At 45.0% G+C, this 19,198-nt stretch overlaps 1 protein-coding gene across 3 annotated transcripts in view; it reads right to left on the bottom strand.

Moving 5' to 3' along the window:
- The window catches only part of LOC135295965 (protein LYRIC-like), a 30,982-nt gene extending 20,670 nt beyond the window's left edge, over positions 1-10,312 (bottom strand). The window contains exon 1 of one of the 3 annotated variants that reach the window (XM_064411841.1): positions 9,635-10,312. In XM_064411841.1, the coding sequence (XP_064267911.1) occupies positions 9,635-9,931 (297 nt within the window). In that variant the 5' untranslated portion in view covers positions 9,932-10,312. The remainder of the gene's footprint in view (positions 1-9,634) is intronic. The other 2 variants (XM_064411839.1, XM_064411840.1) reach the window with 2 other exon arrangements.
- Between the last annotated feature and the right edge of the window lie 8,886 nt (positions 10,313-19,198).

Genomic DNA, 19,198 nt, shown 5'->3' with positions numbered 1-19,198 from the left:
GGGAGCCTGACTCAGGCTGTCACCCTAATCCCTGATCCATCCTCTGCCTCCTCTGCCTGGGACAACGGGGTCCCTGGCAGGTGAAGGCAGCCCTGCCTGGAGCAAAATCCTCTTGAGTTCAGGTGCCCAGTCCTCTTGGGGAAGGGAAGGCAGCTGATGCTTCCTCCTCCCTCTCCACACTCTCACAGGTCATCTCTGTCCCTGAGATGGGGCCATGATTAGTTAGCAGCAGATCAAATCCTGTGGGTCACTGCCCATGTCTCTCCCCAGCAGACCCAGTGGGGCTGCAGTCCTTCAGACTCCTAATAGTCATCTCTTTGGCATTTTGAGGATTTTAGAGCTATTTTTCACAAGTCTCAGAAAGGTCTTGTTTGAAGTACATGACAGGCACCTGTATGCTGGCAAATGCTTCATCCCTGCAGGTGTTTGCTTGGAATTCCAGACCAGTTACCAGTTACCAGCCCAAGCCCATGGTGGACACGGACCCAGCAGGCTGGTGGTGTTCACCCCAAGTTCCAAAATGATTAGGAGAGGAAGCCCCAAAATTGTGGACTTTGCACACAGACAATACAGATTTGGGGTCTTCCAGTAAAACATCACAGTAGCAGGAGGCAAACCCCTGCCTGTTGTATCAGTAATTCCACCAGCTCAACGTTATAAGCTTAAGCCAAAATCTCCTCCATCTCCCTAGCTATCAAATGCAAACAATATAATTGTTTACAATTATGTTATTCTGAACATTAGTAAAATTATTACCTCTCTGTTAAAACCCAGCAACATTTGTTAGTAGCTATCAAGGCTGTCTTGTTTTTTCCCATGGGCACTCTCTTCTAAGCCTCTCAGGTCCATTTACTAGAGGCACTCCATAAATCCCACCACAAAGCAAATAGTTTTCCATCTCCTGCTCTGCTCAAGGGGAAAATCCCACTCTACCTGCAGCAGGGAGGGAAGCAGCTTCTCACATAAAATGTGGGATATAAAATACAAAACCATATGTATTTTATATCCCACATTTTGGTGAAAATTTTGGTGAAAATTTGGGCATTTTGGTGAAAATGTGGGCATTTTGGTGAAAATTTGAACCACGTAGATGTGGAAAATCTTGAGTTTATATTATTCTTTCTTTCTTGGCACATGTTTCTGTCTATTTAAATGTGTGAAAATACAGACAGATCTTGTCTCAGTGGACAACAATTCCGATGCAATATAGAATCTTGGGGGAATGACTTTTCAATTATATGACAGAACTTCAGGAAAACTGAATTTTATCTGATGAATGCAAGAAGAGGTGATTGGGGGAAGCCAAACAATATGAAAGTGGAATATTCCTTCCTGATGTCATCAAACCCTGGTGATTTCCCAGTTTTCATAATGAAATCTTCACTGTTTTCTAAAATCTTTGCAAATGGACCTCCCAAGTGAAGGCACTTTGAGCAAGACTGCCACCATGGGCACAGAAATAGCAACACCAGCTTAGGAGGAAAGGAGGAGGATGCTTTTTTGCAGCCTTCCAGAAACACACAGATAAGAGGATAAGACACATCCCACCTCCTGTTAGCCTCTCTTTATATCAAGATGCTTCTGCACGAGGGACTACAGGCAGAGCCAAGGAAATGTCAGGATTAAGGACATGAAACTGCCTTCCTCCCCCTGGCTGGGTAAGCGAGCACAGCCCGAGGCTGTACAGGGCCCTCACACAGGCAAGGAGAATCCAGAAGGAACATGCTGAGTGCAATAGAGGATCAGGGAAGATGCAAACGATATTGGCTCTGGGGCAGGATCATGTTCCTGGACCTTTTCTCTGTATAAATGACAGTAAGCAAGGAGCTGGAAAATTGCAGCACTTTTAGTGCTTCGCCAACCTGACTGCTGCTGGTGCTTTTACCAGAGAAGCACAACATTTGCTACTGAAATGATATTTTACCTGCTAGACCAACATCCCACTCTCTCTCCATCACTGACTAGGAGGTTAAATATACACTAGTGACAGTCATTTACTATGTCCCAGGGGTTTTCGTGATGACTGAGTGGCTATTCAGCCCTAAGTGCCCACCTGGGACTCCTGAACCTTGTTGCATCCTTCCTAATGAACAGCTAGTGCAAAAAAATACCAAACCTGACTACTGACTGATGCTCAGAAAATGTCCCACCACTGTGGTGATGCTCTTTTTTCAAACCTGAAATATCTCTTGCTTTTCTGCCATCCCTCAGTAATACCAGCAACTCCCTTTCTTTCATCACCAAGAATTTTTACTGAGTTCTATTTCCTTTCAGTGGAAATGCATTATGTTAGCCTGACCTTTTGTATTAAATCCTGCCCTTATCCAACCCTTTTTCAGGCAGTAAGCTGGCTGTGTGGCTGAGGAACCCCACCCTACCCTATTCTTTCCTTTTGAAGCCCTTAGGGTAGGGGATTAGTCATGCCTCTTTATCGTGCCATTTGGCCACTATGAAAAGGAAAAAGGAATTTTCATTATTTTATTTCATTTAACCTAATGCAATCATTAAAGAGAAATTAATATTGTCAGGGGAATTTTTTTCTTAATGAAAAGTGTAGTTTTGTACTGGGAAAACACATCTAAATCCACCACATTAAATGAGTATATTAAGTCTTAAGTGCAATTCCAAATACATCAAATATATGCAGAGAAACAGAATCAGGACTTTTAGTGGAATCAGACTTAGCATATTAATTTCTACTCACATTCTGTGGAACAATAGAAAGATTATTTTTAGTTCATGGCCATTTGGTTCGTGACCCAGTGGAACAGGATTTCCCCCCCACCCCCTGCCTTTTTTTCCCTTTTTTATGTAACTTAAGGTTATATTCCTGATGATTGTTCTGAAACTAGCAATTTCTGATTCTCTTGAGCTAGTGTTTAATTTGTTTTATGCTGTTAATATAGTTCTACATAAAGTCACAAAGAAAGGAGGCAAAGTGATACATCTCCAAGTGCCAAAAAATGCTGGGTTTATAAACCTTGTATTCAAAGCCATAAAGCTGTACACCTAGAGACTTAAGCTTTATGCATTTCAATAGTTTTGCTAGACTAGTCATTTTTATAAAACCCAACACCTTTGTGTCTATCAGATCAGGCAGCCAGCTTTCACATCTCAGTGCCACCAACTGCTTAGAGGAGTAATTAAAAATTGAGTGAATATCAGCTTCAGGTTCACTAACTGCCCTTTGTCCCTCTTGGGAAAGGTGCTTAAAATTGCCTTCCTGAGGAAGGCATGGAAAGGTTTGCCCAGTAGAGGGATACTAGGACAAAATAAACTCAGCCTATGAAACCCAAAGGGAGCTATTATATGCTTCACACATTGGAAATCAGGAAATTCATTTAAGAACATGAATAAAGATTCAGAAAATTGTTCTCAGCTACCACTTTCAGAAAACTCAAATTAAGTGGGTTGGACACTGGAAATGAAAGGAAGCAAAACTACCCCATTCTGGCAGGGGGTCTGTGAACACAAAACCATTTCCAGATTTAAGAAGTACTTCAATTAAATTGTTTCATAGTGCTCAATTCCAGTGAAAAAAACTGGAGTTTTTTTCACTTTATGTTACAACACGGAAAAATGTTGTGGATGTAGGCCAAAAGGCAATACTGGTATGACAAAAGTAACACCAACATGCACTAAATTAAAATATTAAGGGAGGGGGTGGGAGAAAAGAACAAAAAGAAAACGACTTTCTAAGCAGGGAAATAAACAATCTCCCTCAAACATGCTCTGTTACAACTGAACAAGGTATGACTGCACTTTTCAGCTTTCTCAGTAGATCTTCAACAAGCTGAAAAGTGAGCAGGAAGTCTTCACCCCTCTCAGCATCCTCTGGAAGATCCGGTCCTCACTCCCTACACTCCATGCTCTGAGTCAGATTATTTGCAGCACCACTTGCAGCTCACTGCTGGCTCTCTGCAGGTGGGTTCTTGTCTCTCTCCTGGGTCTGGGCCGCAGGGAGAGCAAACCCAAGTGCTGCTGCTGCTGCTGCAGCCAGACAGGGCTCGCATTCCTCCATCCACAGACAGCGAGACAAACGGCTTGGGAAACAAAGCAGTGCTGGGTTTCATTAACCCTGATTCATAAATGGAAGCAGACATCCTGGCCAGTCTGGCTTTGCCACACCACATGCTCTTGTCCTGATGATGGACTTTGCTCTGGGAGACCTATTCCCTCAACCAGTGGGTTCCAGGTGAATGGGAAAAGACAAGCCTGCATTTGTGAGGGGAGAAAGGATGGGGTTTAGGCAGAGGCCATCAGAGAAACAGGAAAGTACCAGCTTCAAAGAAAATCACTCATTCAGTTCTAACAGCTAGAGAAAGGATAACACAATGGCAATTTCTGCTCAGGTAAAAATGGAAAGCCAAAAAAATGTTGTGTTTGTTAGCAAAGGAAACTGAGTGGCTCTCCATGCATGGCAGAAGGACATAAAGGAACTTCTTTGGGACATGGCTGCTCACAACAGTACAGAGACATATCTGCAAAGGGGAGGGAAAAGAGAGCACAGTCCTGGGTTTTGATCAATACTGTAAATACTAATAATCTTATTGTTAATAGCTGTTGTTGATATGTGGTAACACAAAGTTTTCCCTGGCAAAATCACTTCAGACAAATGTGTTCCCAGTAGGAAAGAAGAGTCTGTTGGAAAGGAAAATCACAAGGGAAACACATGCAATGAACAGACAGAATTACATAGAACTACACACTAGGCATATGTGAAATTTTCCCTTTCCCTTATGGCACCTAATGTAGAAAAGAAAGGGGCAGTTCTCCCATCACATGGATGCTCCAAGAACCTTGTGGAAAAGGACCTGGGCCATCAGCACAGAAAACCTGTTTGTCTGCACATATTCCCAGGGATGAAGTTGTCCATAGGGGCCCCCTGAGCACAAACACAGTTGATAACAAGGAGTGGGAGACAGGTTTGCCATATGTAGCCATTCTTATCCCAAAGCAGCTGCATGAGAAGATTTAGGGAAACGTCCTTAAGATGGTGCTGCCTGCACTACACATCCTCCAGCTGGCCAGCCTTCCCTGGAAACAGGAGAAGCCACACAGCAGCCATAAACACAATCACACCTGACAAGAACCTGCCTCAGTTCAGCTGCTCTCATATCTGGGGAAAGAGTTTCTGCAGCATGAGTAGATTAAAACTACTGTTGTGAGGAGGGATGAAGAAATCAGTTTCCTGGGATCTTCTATTCTGATTAATTAGAGCAGCATCTCAACAAGGGATAAAGGCTCCGTTTTAAGGAGGCAATTACCAAAGTCCAACACCTTCCAGGATACTTTAAAAATCAAATCTCATCCAAGATAGTGCATAAAAATAATTGTGCAACTGTGTTACATTGGCATGAAAAATACTGTGTAACCTGAAAAAGTAAAAGAAAAAGTCTATTTTTTGCAAAACTCTGGAGCTGAAGGGATGGATATGTAGTTCTGGTACTGTTAAGCAATCCTTCAAGAAGCAAAAAGTGTCTCCAGCTTATAAAGACACTTCAGAAAAGCAGAAAGCTTTCTTTTGGAATGTGTCAGCACATATTTTTAGAAGCTGCTTAAGGAAGATTATGTCACTGCATTTGTAAAAAATGCTCTTCTTTACAACTGACCAATTTGCAGAACAGCCCAGGAACGTTGATTAAACACAAACCCCCAACTCAACAACTGCCATTCAGATCAGTTGGCTTCCAGCAAGTGTCATTAGCAATTTCACAAAATTAGGGAAAAGGCAATTCTGAAAAAGACTAAACATAGAGTAATTTCTAGACCCTTTTTTTTTTGTTTTGTTTTGTTTTGTTTTTTGGGTGTGTATGGCTTTGTGACAACAGCCAGAATGTAACTTTTTGTTCTATGCCTAATGAGATCACATTCAAAGTGTGCTTGTATGATTGTTTGGAGGCCATGTATCCATTGGAACAAAGTGGTGGGTGAGAGGTTGGACATGACACAGGCACGTGCTCTCAGAGCCCAGAAAGCCAAGTGTGTCCTGGGCTGCACCCAAAGCACCAGGGGAGGGGGGATTCTGCCCCTCTGCTCTGCTCTGCCCTGGTGAGACCCCAGCTGCAGGGCTGCTTACACCTCTGGGGTCCCAGCACAGGAATGTCATGGACCTGCTGGAGCGAGTCCAGAGGAGGCCACCAAATTGATCAGAGGGATGGAGAACCTCTGCTATGAGGAAAGTCTGAGAGAATTGGGGTGGTTCAGCCTGCAAAAGAGAAGACTTCAGGGTGACTGTCCTGGTTCTGGACGGGACAGGGTTAATTTTTTGTAGAAACTGTCCGGAGGTGTGGCCAGGACCCAAAGCTTATTCTATCCCACCTTACAGCCATTACCAGGAGTGTCAGGGGAAGGAACTCTGAACTCTCTTTGGGGAGAAGGGGTTCCTGCCAGTCTGGTATTGTCTATTGTCAAGGGGTTTCTGCGTAAATAATTTCTTTTCTTGTACCCTCTGTCATTAGTATTACTCTGTTCCTGATTGTTTTCTTATCTCGTTGCTGTTACCATTAAACTGATCTTATCTCATTTTATGATCTTTACCTTTTGTGCCTCCAAGTCTCAAGCCCATCCCACTGTAGGTGGGAGGGGAAAAGCTGCAGAGCAGGAGGGAGGAGCATGTGGTTTTGGGGAATCTTGGGGGGCACACTAAATTGGGGACTACCATTCCTAAGCCATGACAGTGATCCAACTGAGGCCTTCCCCTACCTGAAGGGAACTTGAAGGGAAGATAGGGCAAAACTATTTACAAGAGCATGTAGCAAGAGGACAAGGGGGAATGAGTTCAAATTGAAAGAGAGCAGGTTTAGGTTAGATATTAGGAAGAAGTTCTTTACCATGAGAGTGGTGAGGCACTGGAATGGGTTGCCCAGGGAAGTGGTGGGTGCCCCATCCCTGGAAGTATTAAAGGACAGACTGGATGGAGCTCTGAGCAACCTGGTCTAGTGAAAGGTGTTCCTGCCCACAGCAAGGGAGCTGGAACTGGATGATCTTCAAGGTCCCCTTCCAAGCCAAACCATTCCATGGCTCTGTGAAAGTTTGTTCAACAGACTGATCTCACAAGCCACTGAGTCTGGGTCTAACAGGGCACTGTGGCTCCTGGACAGTGTCTGCCTGCCCATTGCTGTGGGGAGTAGGGACACACAAGGGGAAGAAGATCAGTCCTACATCATCCTGTAGCCAAGTAAGAGCAGATTTCATGGGAAGGCAACCTGACAGCCCACCCCTGGGGCAGCAACTGGGAATTACTGGCAAACATGCATTCCCAAACTGAAAAAATAATTAACCACCTAGGTTCTTTTAATTAAGATCTTGACTTATCCACCACTTCAGGATATGCAGATGTTTGGCTGCTGGGATGTATAAACACACCTGAGCACTGGAGGCAATTTGTGTCTTGTTTTTTTCATATCTCAGCAGGCAGCAGAGAGGGGGTCCCTTCCTGTAACACCTGCACACCCCATCTTATCACTGGCCATGTGTATGAATGGGAGACTTTGTTATTAATGACACCTCTGCTGCTCTTTGGTGGAGATTTTCATATGCAGATTTCAGCATATCAAAGGTGTTTGGCTCTTCTGGCATGCTCCCATCAGCTAAGTGCCAAAGCAGGGCAGCATTTTACACTCAAGTAAGGAGATACAGCTTTTGCCTCAAGGATATGATGTTCCAAAGACAGAGAGAACCTGATGGGAAATGACAAGGAGCAGTGGAGAAGGCACATGGGGAAAAGAAAACAAAAGAGACAAACAGAGAAAGGAGAGGGCACGGCACTGTCATGGGAGGGCAAGCCTTCATTTTTCATTTCAGCATGCAAGATATTTTCTCTGAGTTATCTATCTTCAAGATCTTTTAAGTTATTTTTCTTGATCATCCTCTTCTCATCCTCCAGCTCCTCAGGACCATGTTTTCTGTACTCTGCACAATAATCAGTGGGTCTCATACAGAATATGATGCTACTGTATAAATGCAACTGCTAGAGCCCAGTCCCTAAAGAGTAGGAATTGCTCAGCACTGGAAAAGATAAGATTAATGGCAGAAACTGCAGATGACTGTAAACAAATTTATCCCTTCAGTTTATCCCTCCTCTTCTTTGGTTTCTGTTACTTAGGCCTGTGAGATGCAGCATCTCTGACTAGAAGATATCTATTCAAATCAATGCCATAAGCTTGAACTAATAACCCTGCCACCATCACAGCACCTGGACTGTCTCTGACACATTTCTGTTCATGAAGAACAAAACCACTTATTTTATAGCACTCATTAAAAAAATCCCAGCAAATTTATTTTGTCTTTCTCAAAAATTAGACCTAGGAGATAATAGTAACAGATTAAACCATAAAATGGGTGTCTCCCCTTGCTGTCCCACACTGCCTCCAGTATTGGTGGCTCTGGAAATTTTTCATTCGTTCTGCAGGCAACTCTAGTTATCTAGTATTGATGATTATAAAGGTATAATAAAATTGTTACTGAAATCCTTCTTCACCCCTTGACACTGTCAGGTTTCTTCAGATTGCTTTTGGATTGTTCTTTACTAATTCAGGGGTACTTGTGCAGACAGGTCAAGATTCTGCTCTGACTGATGAAAGAAAAAATACCCTAAAATTGAATAATTTATTAAAAGATAACTACAATACGACTAAAAGCCAAAGCTTCCACAACAAAATAATAAACCCTTGAAAATTAGCGTTACAATGGAAAGCCTGACACATTTTTGTTCCTGAGGAACAAACCCACTTCTTTTATAGCACTTAAAAAAAATCCTCCAAATTAATTTTGTTTGTCTTGCTCAGAAATGAGACCTAGGAGACAACAGTAACAGATTAAAATGTTAAAAAAAGCTCGATGTATTAATTTTAAGTACGTACTTATGTTTGGTAAGTTATTCTGAGCGCTTTGCTTTCCATATTGCAGTGCCTTGGTGAAATTGTTTTCTGTAATTTACACTGAGATCTTCTGCTACAGACAGCTTACAGTGTGTCAAAGGAACAGTCATGGCAATGTCATACAGAAACTTCAACACTGCATCAAATCAAACTCACAGCACATATTCAACAGGGTGGCCATGGTCATCAGCTCACAGCCAGGTGTTCATGCAGTAACAACAGAGCTTTGATTTGGAGTAAATACACATAATTAGCACACTGTATTAACACCGTAGTATGGATACTATTCTTGTATATTGCTTCTTAATATGATGGACAATATGACGGACATTAACTGGAGTTTTCGTAATGCCCTGCAAAGAGGATCAGTCTCAGATGGAGTTATGCTGTCAGACAGAACGGCGGATGAAAGGCCAGCGCCAGCACCCCCAGCCAGGTGCTCGGGCAGCCTGCTGCCTTGCACTGTCATCTTGATGCCACCACAGCGTTCGGCGGGGAATGCTGAGCGCCTCACCCCTAAATCACACCGAGAGGTTCGGGGCGGGATGAGATGGGATGGGACAGGGTGAGATGGGATGAGAAGGGGTGAGATGGGATGAGAAGGGGTGAGATGGGACGGCAGCAGCCCGGTGGGGCCGGACGCAGGGGATGCAGGACTGTTCTCTGCCCTGGAAAGGTGCGGCGGAGGAAAGACGGAAGGATGCTCGTCCCGTCCCGGGGAGCGGGCCAGGCGCGACCCCCACTAACCTTACCTGCGCCGAGCGCCTTTGTTCCTCGGGCTGCCGCGCCGGCAGCGCCCCGGCCGCCCGGCCGCCGGCCCCCGCGGGGCCATCCCCCTCCTCCTCTTCCTCCTCCTCCTCCTCCTCCTGCGCCTCCCCGGCGGCGCGGCGGCGGGGGGGTCCCGGCGCGGCCCCTCGGTCCCGCAGCCCCCGCAGGACGAGCAGCGCGGCGGCGGCGGCCGCCAGCACCAGCGCCGGCCAGAGCAGCGCCAGCAGCCGGCCCGGCAGCTCCCCCGCGCCCAGCGCCATCCGCGCCGCCGGCCCCAGCATGGCCGCGCCCGCCCCGCGGGGACGCTCCGCTCGCCGCGCTCCCAAAGTTGGTGCCGGAGCCGCGCTCGCCGCCGCCGCCCCGAGCGGCCCCGGCGCGGCTGCGGAGGGCGGGGGCCGCGGGCGCGGACGCGTCGGAGCTCGCGGGAGCTCCAGGCGAGGGGCGGGCGCGCCGCGCGGGGGGCGGGAGTGGGACCCCGGGCGCGGCCGATCGCCCGTGCGGGGAGGAAGGGGTTAACGCACGGACTGGCTCTCCCCGCGGAAGGATGAGAGCGGTGCGCGATGAAAGGTGAAGGTGATGCCATTCGAAGCGGCAGGTGTTTGGCCGAGGAATTGGGGTGTGCGGGGATGCTCACAAGTGATGCTTTTCTGGCAAAATTCCCCAGTCTAGACGGAGCAGTGTTTAGGGATGTACTTCTGTTGTCAGGCAGCGCTACAAGCACGTCGTTACCGAGCAGCATCGCTGTGATGATGACAAGCGCTGCCATGTAACGCAGGATGCGCTCTCATCTCGGGCTGATCGCCGACAAACAGCATCTCACCGCCGCCAGCGGAGCGCGGAGCAGAGCGCCTCGAACCACAGACCTCTTTGCCGCGCTGGATGGAAAATTTCTTCAGCCACCTGATGAATAAGTGCAGATGATGCTCTCAGAAAGTCTTTTTTTTCAAAGTCACCGAGTTTCTTTTAAAGTGGAAAGCTCAGTTTTGCCTTGGTCAATCTCGGGGAACAACCTCTGAGCAATAAATAAACATTGAATAGTAGTGAAGGGAAAGACTGAGCTCCTTGTTCTCTCAGCATGGTTATGTTTTGCACCTGGCACAAACACAGTGGGACTTACCAGGGGCCATAACTACCAAAAAACAACAACAAGAAGAAGCTTATTTAACTAAAACAGCATAAAAAGTCGTGTTTGTAGTAAATCCAAGTGCAGAGAAAGGGCTGGTAAGGGAATGGCTTTTATCTGTCACTGTTTATTTCACACCCAGCAGGGACTGCTCTCTCTTGAGTGTGGATCCAAGTGCTGGAGCTCAAACCCACTGAAAAGACAGCAATGGGGAAGGCTCATTATCCATCCTTCCTAATTATGATTAAAATTATATGCTGAATGGCCTTATGGGGAGAGGAAGGTTTTGGGAGAGAGAGAGAAATGCTTAACATACAGGAGGGAGCTGTGGGGGTATGGTGGTCCTTCAAATACTGTTGTTGGGATAGGAAGCTTCTGATTAAACATGGATCACACAAGTTATCATTTTCTGTTTGTATCTCACACTGCTGATCTTCTAAATTTCAGCACTGAATAATCTGTGGTTTAAAACCTCAGGAATGTGAGTGTTTCTATTCCTAGGCCTGATACTGATGTCTTGTGAGAATATGTCTATCTTGCACCCATCTGGAGCCCTGAGCATGATAACTGAGTTGTCATGTGCAAATGTCAGAGAGAGGGACTTCCTCCATAGTTAAAAATCGCAGTTTTGTGGTTAGTTTAGATACTTGTAATTTTTTTTTCCTTATCTGGTTTTTATTTTTGACCCTTCTTTATTTCTCTGTTTGTAAAATGAAGATACATTTCTTCAGGTCTGAGCTGTTAAAATGCAAATAATCTATATCTCAGCTCATAAATTCACTACTTTCAGCTCATCTAAATTTGTTTTTCTTTTCCTGGGGAAACAAGCTGAAAGACATTTCAGGAGTCAGCATTGCTTAATTGAGTATGAGATTACTGCTTTGCACCATTCCTTTCTATTTCTTTTTTTTCTTCAATAGAGGCAATTACTGTGGCTGGCCTCTAATGGCATTTATTTAAAAAGATAAACATCATCATATTAGACCTTTTTTTTTTCTAGTATTATTACAGGCTCATTGGGCAGCATATCTCTTACATCATTGCTCTATGAAAATAGCACAAATTATTATCATGTCATGTTATACGGAAAGACTGAATTTTATTGCAAACGTGAGGAGATATTTGTCCATTTATGTGTGACATGAGCTAATTGCAAGTGTCAGATGGGGAATTGCTGTCCCTTCATACCTGGACAGAAAGTCCAACAATTAGGAGCTGGAACCACCTCTCTGTCATAGATCAAAATGTGGTGGGTTTCCACTGACAAAATACTGCAGACATTAATGCCTGATGGGTCCTGGTCAAACCTGCCTGCTTCTGTGCTGAGTTTGTCATTCAGGATGCTGAAATTATGAAGGTAGGCTTTGGGAAGTTTTCTGGAGAATATAAGATCCAGTCTTATTAATGGTTAAATATTGCATGAAAGCTGATTTTGACAAAATCATATGGCAACTGAAAAAAAAAGACAAAAAGCTTGGTTTGGACAGTTTTCATAGTAAATGCAAAGCAGAGTTTTCTAGCTGAAATTTTTATTTCAATTTTCTATTGAATCATTACAAATGAAATTTACTAAAAAAAGGAAGGAATTAAATGATTTTTAATAACACTTCACAGAAATTATAAGGTTCTGACCTGATGTATTAACAGTAGACTTAAGGATTCTCCCACAAAAGCCAAGAGAAATGCCCTTCCCTGACACTGCTCATGTTTAATGAGCAGCAACAAACAAACATGATAGAAGTGAATTAGTGAATTAGTGATTTCAAACAAGTCAGAGATATAGAGAGGAAGCTTTTAAACTGCCCCAATAACACCATCTTTTGAGGTCCCATCAAAACCACCTTTTGAGGGGCAGTGAGGAGACCTCTTTAACCAGACTCCCTAACCTTGAGGAGTTCAGCCAGCTGCATCTGGAAGAAGGCAGGGAGTTTTGTTTCCAAGCAGCTGCTCAGAAATCCCTGTCAGGGCAGAGCAGGAGCTGTGCCTTCCCTTAGAGGAGCCCTTGGTGCTGACCAGGCTCTTCAGAACAGACCCTCCTCGTAGGATCACAAGGCTTTGCTTTCCCCTGTCTGAGCCTGGGGGATTTGGGGTAACTGGGTGGAAAACAGTGGGGTTTGCACCCATTGAAGTGCCATGGAGCAGTCCCTGTGTTTCTGAGCCCACAGCTGGGAGGGGTTTTGGGGAGCACTGTGCAGATGTGGGCAGGAGGGTGTTTGGATGTGGCTGAGATCCAAGCACAGGTCTCTGTTTCAGGCATTTGTGGGCAATGAGACCCTGAGTGAGGCTGTGTCCCCCAGCAAGCTCCTGCTGCAGGCCCTGGGACCCTCCTGCTCTGCTGCAATGAAGATGTGTGTAGGCTGAGATGGTCTCACAGCCTGCTTGTTTACAGGCTTGAAGGGACATTTGCATCAAGTGCTGAGGTTCATCTGCTCGTGTGCAGGACACACATTCATTACATATTTGTGTCATTTGCAAACTGCTCCCATTTTTCCTCCTGTGTGAAGCCCTGGTGCAGCAGTGACTTTCCATGGACATGCCTAAAGCTGATGCCTGAAGCCTGAAGCACTGAGCTTGCCTAGATTGCTGATGAGGAAACTGAGGAAGGTGGTAGCTGCACGCCTGGCAGCAGCGTGACAATGACCAGTAATGAGAGAGGAGTGCTCCATCTGCTCAGACTACTCAGCTCTTTTGCACAGCTGCCCACGTGGCCAGGTATTTGCCATTAAATAAGATGATTAATTCCTTGACTAGTTGGTATCTGGCCTAGCAGTCCGGCATTTCCTTTCGGCATCTGTGGCTGCTTTGAGGAATGCAGCTTTATAGAATTTTACTAATTATCTAATAGCTTTTCAATCTCTTGTTTCAGTACAGGGAACTGCTGTTAATTAATTGCAGATCTTCAGCATACCATTCTTAACTGATTCCCCTAGTAAATATGTTTAACACTTGCCTTGGTTTCCTGTACATGATTCATTCAGTTGGTAAGTGATCCATCTTTGTTTGCTGTCAAAGTCTTTGAGTTGGAAGAAGACTTTAATCATGTTACTTGGCTTTCCTGAATAGAGAGAAGCAATGGAGTCGAAAAAGCACGCAATGGTAACGCAGTCAAAGACCACGGCCTGGGTTTCTTTCACCAATAAAAAAGTTGTGTAAGCTTCAATTTCCCTTTCATTTTCATAAAGAACATACTGGAAACATCTATTCAGCCAAAGACATGAAACTAAAACAAAGAAACAAAAAACATCTTGAAAGGAGGAAAGAAGGCACTTTCCCAGCTTATGCATTAATTAAGACCAGTCAAAGAAAACGGCTTCAAAGGAAGGAGGAAGCCAGTGGTAAGCACGGCTGCAACTGCTTTTAATGGGCTATAGCAATGACATGCATGGCAGGCAGAGCCAGAGCAGGCATCAATGCAGCAGTGGCAGTTCAAAGGCGACAGAGAAAATGTTGGAGGCAGAACTGAAGTTGCTGAATAGTAAAATTGTTTCACTAGCAGATTTGTCAGCCACACTGTGGGACAAAGGAACTTGTTTAGCAGAACACATCATCTTGAGAACCGTAAACACTGCTGGTTTAAAGATAAAATCAAAGGCCTTGAGAGCAAAGCAGAAGTAGACATAAAAGTATGCATAACTGGCTTTCCTGGAGGTGAAGAGGTTTGCATCCCTGTCAAACAATTCAGAAAGAAGCTGTTAAGTGCCCCAGGTCACTCCTAGCACCCTTAGCACCCATTCTTCCCCTGGGTGGAAGCCAGAGCTGCAGGAATATACAGCAGGATTGGTAGGTTTTTGCACATTTCCTCAGTGGTGATCTGGGAGTCTGGTGGGAAAATTTATTCCCCCCTACAAAAAAAAAAAAAAACCCAAAAAAAAAAACCCCAAAAAAAACCCACACAAAAACCACCAAAAAAACCAAAAAAAACCCCCAAAAAAACCCAGCTGAATGCAACTTACCACATACCACTATAAATATTTTATACAAGTAATGAATGTATTTGTTTAGCAGCAAAAGACAGGGCTTTATTATGTTATTTCCATGCATATTTATTCTCAGTGCTTTTCAGCCTGTGTCCCACATCCAGCTGTCTGGGAAACCAGCTGGTAATTTGCTGTTTCTTTTGACAAACACTTCAAGCTCATGCTTTAGAGACTTCCTAGGTCCCTTCATCAGCAACCAGCAGCACGTGTGCAATTTTACAGGAACATGATGTCTACAGAGAAGTCTCCAAATTAAGATGTCTCTCCTTGCTTTCATCCAAACTGGCACACGACACAGTGAGCATGCAGTAAATGAGTGATGACACACAGTTTATTGCTATCAAAACCAGCATTCTGAGAGATGCAGCTGACACACTGGAGGGAGGGCATCACTTCCCTCAGGAAGGTTTTAGTGTCAAAAATGTCTGAATACACATTCACTGGTAAAAGTGTGGCTACTCTGCAGTGTTCAGGCAGTTTCACATTCTCATGAGATCTGGGTATCAAAGGCATGGCTCTCCCTAGATGTGCTCAGATAAGCTTCTCATCTGAAGAGGACCTTCCACTTTGATCTGGAGATGTGGGGGTCTGAAAAATGTACCACATCCACCACATCCTCCATGGTTTCTTCTCATGTTTAGTCATCCTCCATGTGAAAAAAACCTACATATTCTTGCTAATTTAATGTCATCTAGCTCTGGTTTCCCACCAGTGATTTCTGTGACTTGCTCTGACAGTGATATCGTTCTCGTGTTCCTCCTGAGAAAGTGCTTCAGTGTCACGTGTGCATTACCTCTTAGACTCAATTCTGATAAATAAAAGATACTAAAGCTGTATTTCTCTCCAAAAGGGGTTTCCAACAGGTCTCGTGTTGGTTTTGGAGTCTTTTATTTTGCACATCCCTGGATGTCCTTTTTCTGCATTGTCTTATGGAGAGGTAACATTCAGCCTTTGTAACCTATTAACTTGATCCTAGACACATGGTGTGGGATCATTTTAGCTCTCTTTTCCTCATCAACATATGAGGGGCACCACTGGAGCTGACTGCTCATGTTTTTTCTGCTTCCTAGCCAGATTACTAATTTCCATTAAATAAAATGTGACCTCAGTTCCTTCAAAGGAGGAGTCACAGGGAAGGCTGAGCCTCCTCCATGGCTGGCAGCTGCCTGTGGTTCCAGTGCACATGGGTTTGCTCTAACAAGGGCTCTGTCCCATGAGCAGCCAGGCCACAGGGCTACAGTAATCACAAAGAAAATTCTGGATCTGGCTTTTTAGCAGAAATCTCTATTAGCAACTGAGTCCTAAGGTTTTTCAAACTACCATTTTGTCTGAATCCCAAGACTGTGTCCCTGAGTTGTGTCCCAAGGATCCAGACAATCAGGATTTGTTGGGGTTGTTGCTCTTCTGCTCAGCCTACACAAAAAACCCTCAGCCACTTGGGATAAACCCCACATTTATCGTCTCCTTCCACAACCCAGGGTGCCAAGATTTCACCATAAGGCACGTGACAATGAAATAAATGACACCAATGGTTTCCCTTTTTATAATTGCCATGGCAACTATATTGTAACTTTTCTGATAACATTTCATTTCTGGGGCTGTATCTCTCACAACATGGCATAATTTAGCACTCAGAGCCATCCCACCAGCCTGCCAGCCACACCATAACAGCAACATGTTGTTGCAGCATGCATAGCATTATTTGTTCTTCCAGATTTCTTCCCAAATAATGCAGCATTTTAGAAGGGAAGGCTGCATATTTGGTAGCTGTTTTTCAGAAGGAAGTATCTTGCAATTTTCTGAGTGTTTGTAGGAGTGTGTGCTTAAGCTAACTTCAAGTCCTTTAGCAGTTCCTTACACTTCATGTTCCTTTCATGTAATGTTGTTCTAAATTTAGGGTATTGACCTTATATGTATGAGACATCTCCAGAGATGAGACATGTCTTTTCTCAGCCTCCAAAAACTGTACTGCCTGCAGCTTACCATGGTCATTAGATACAACACATGCTACATGCAAACCAGGAAAATAAGATCTGTTTACCTGGCATGGATCAGAGGCAGTCCTATTTTCAAATCCACCTCAGGAATGTAGGAAGCAGTGTCTCAGGAGGCAATCCAGGCTGGAAAATGTAGGCAGTCATACCAAGGCTTAGTTTCTTTATCTGAGTGGTGCTGCTGCTGGGCAGAGCTGTGCTGGCCTGGGGACAGGCAGGAGAGGGCAGCTGAGGCAGGAGCAGGTGGCTCCATGCCCAGCTCCATCTGCCAGCTCTGTCCAGTGATGGCTGGATCCCATGGCCTCCCTCCAGCAGCAGCTCATTTCCCTTCATTCTCACCCAAGCCCTCTTGGTCAAAAACTCACAGCTACTTTTGCCTCCTGCTTTCAGCCCTCCTGTTTCATTTGTAGTCCTGCTTCTGGCCCAAGGCTTGCTCTGAAACCTCCTGAAGCCAGGAAAACTGGGAAAGGTCTTCAGCACCGTGACCTCTGTACAGCCCTCCTCTAATTAGCCTCAGGCTGCAGGCAGTATTGGGAGAAGGCAGCTCCCATTTGAAAAGGGCTTGATGTGGATGGTATGTCCTGTGGGAAAAATTCAGATCCTGGAAGGAAATGCTGGCCATCATTATGTCAAGGGTCTCTGCTGACACTTCATCATGTTTCTATCTGAAATTGAATCATTTGCTGTTATAAACAAATTGTAAGATGATTAAATGAAGCAGAGGAGGAACATCAATATTAGCCACATTCTCAGTCTGCAAAAGGGATTTTCTACTTGTGTTCCTGGTACTTTCCATTTTATTTCTCAACTAGAAAACAAACCATGGTTTACATGACCTTTGGGGGCCATGTTCACTTCCCAGCTCTGCTGGGTAACACTGGCCAAGTTATTTCAACTCAGGAGCTAATGGCTTTGATTTCACATCTTTTATCTGCTTGTATTCTCAGATCAGCATTCCCCAAACTCTACCAGCCCATGCTCTACACAAAGCAACAACACCCCTTGCTTTCCCTGTGAGCCTCAGTTCTAACTTCAGACTGTGCTGTGCCTGTGAGTAGCATTGGGGCAGGTTCCACGAGCCATGGACTGGTGTGGCCAGCAGGGTCAGCTGGTGTGGCCAGTGACGTGGGCTGGCATGGCCAGGGGGTGGAATTTTGGTGCAGGAATTGTTGATGGTAGGATGGACACCTAAAGCCTTGGGAGCAGGTACTTGGAGGAGCACTGGTGTCATGCCAGCTGCGAGTATTAATGATGCTTGTTGATCTGGGAGATCTTCATGCTGCTGAGAGAAAAACAAGCCTTAAAAACTGCCTAAATCCTGAAGCAGAACAGGGTTTAAGGTGTATGCCTCAGGATTTCTAATGAGCTCATTGTGTGGTGTGCTGGCCATTCTCAGTTTGATCCCCAGGCATATACATGCCCCTCATTAGACAGGTGCCAAAGGTGCCAGGTCCTATAGCTCTCAGGAACAGAATCCTATTAACTGCTCACATAATGCTGCATGTAAAATGTAAGCATTTCCTTTTCTAATAGTGTCAGTAGATAGGCATGTTGGTGATGTGAGGCAGTCCGATGTAGTTCTAACAGGAAGCAGGAGTGGGATTAAGACGTTCCAGGTCAGTTGTGTCTCTCAAAATGTGGTATTGTTCCCTTGGAGAGCTCATCCCTATACCAATTGCCTCGTTTTTTGAGCTGCCACAGACAGGCATGGACCACAGCATGCCTCTCTCTTCTGCAGCAACTGCCAGGAAAATGCCCCGTGTTGAAATGTTAAGCTGCAAAATACATTTGGGAATATTTCCCTGCCAGTCTTTCCTGGTAGACCTTTGAGCTCAGAAATGCTTCTGCAGAGGATGTGGGTTACCCCTGTGAGGAATCTGAGTACCCAGTGCACAGTCATTTTCAGTTTTCCCAAAGCGGTATCGCTTTCATGTTGGCAGATAGGAGATGCTTGTGGTTAAGAGTGCAATCCAGTTTCAGTAGCAGAATAATATCTCTATTGTTCAGTCTAGTTTTTAATGGCTCTGTGATCCCACAAGCATATAAACAATGGGAACTAAAGTATAAGATTGGGAAGATGAAATTGCCCATTCCTTAGTTGCCTGTGCACCTTCTCTGTTCATGGAACTGAAGAGCAGAAGGAGATTTTATTTTCTGCTAAAATTTAATATTGTAGAATAGGACTCTGCATCCCATGTGTGTCATACCACCTTTGATACTTCTGAGCAGGAGGGAAAATTAGAAGCCCTTACATGTCTGTGCCAAAGCAGAGTCCTTCAAAGCAGTGAAACAAATGATCCTGGGATGGTTGAAGCCTCTGACAGGGATGGCAGTCACTCTACAACGTGTCCCCCACCTGCCACTGATCACAGTCGTGTGTGGCCAGGCCGTCGGAGCCGAGTTCTGCAGACTGTGCGGACCCAGGGAAATCTGCAATTCCAACAGCAGATGGCA

Source organism: Passer domesticus, chromosome 3 (assembly GCF_036417665.1).
Source record: "Passer domesticus isolate bPasDom1 chromosome 3, bPasDom1.hap1, whole genome shotgun sequence".
In the NCBI taxonomy this organism is placed as follows: Eukaryota; Metazoa; Chordata; class Aves; order Passeriformes; family Passeridae; genus Passer; species Passer domesticus.
This window is presented reverse-complemented; position numbering and strand designations above follow the sequence as displayed.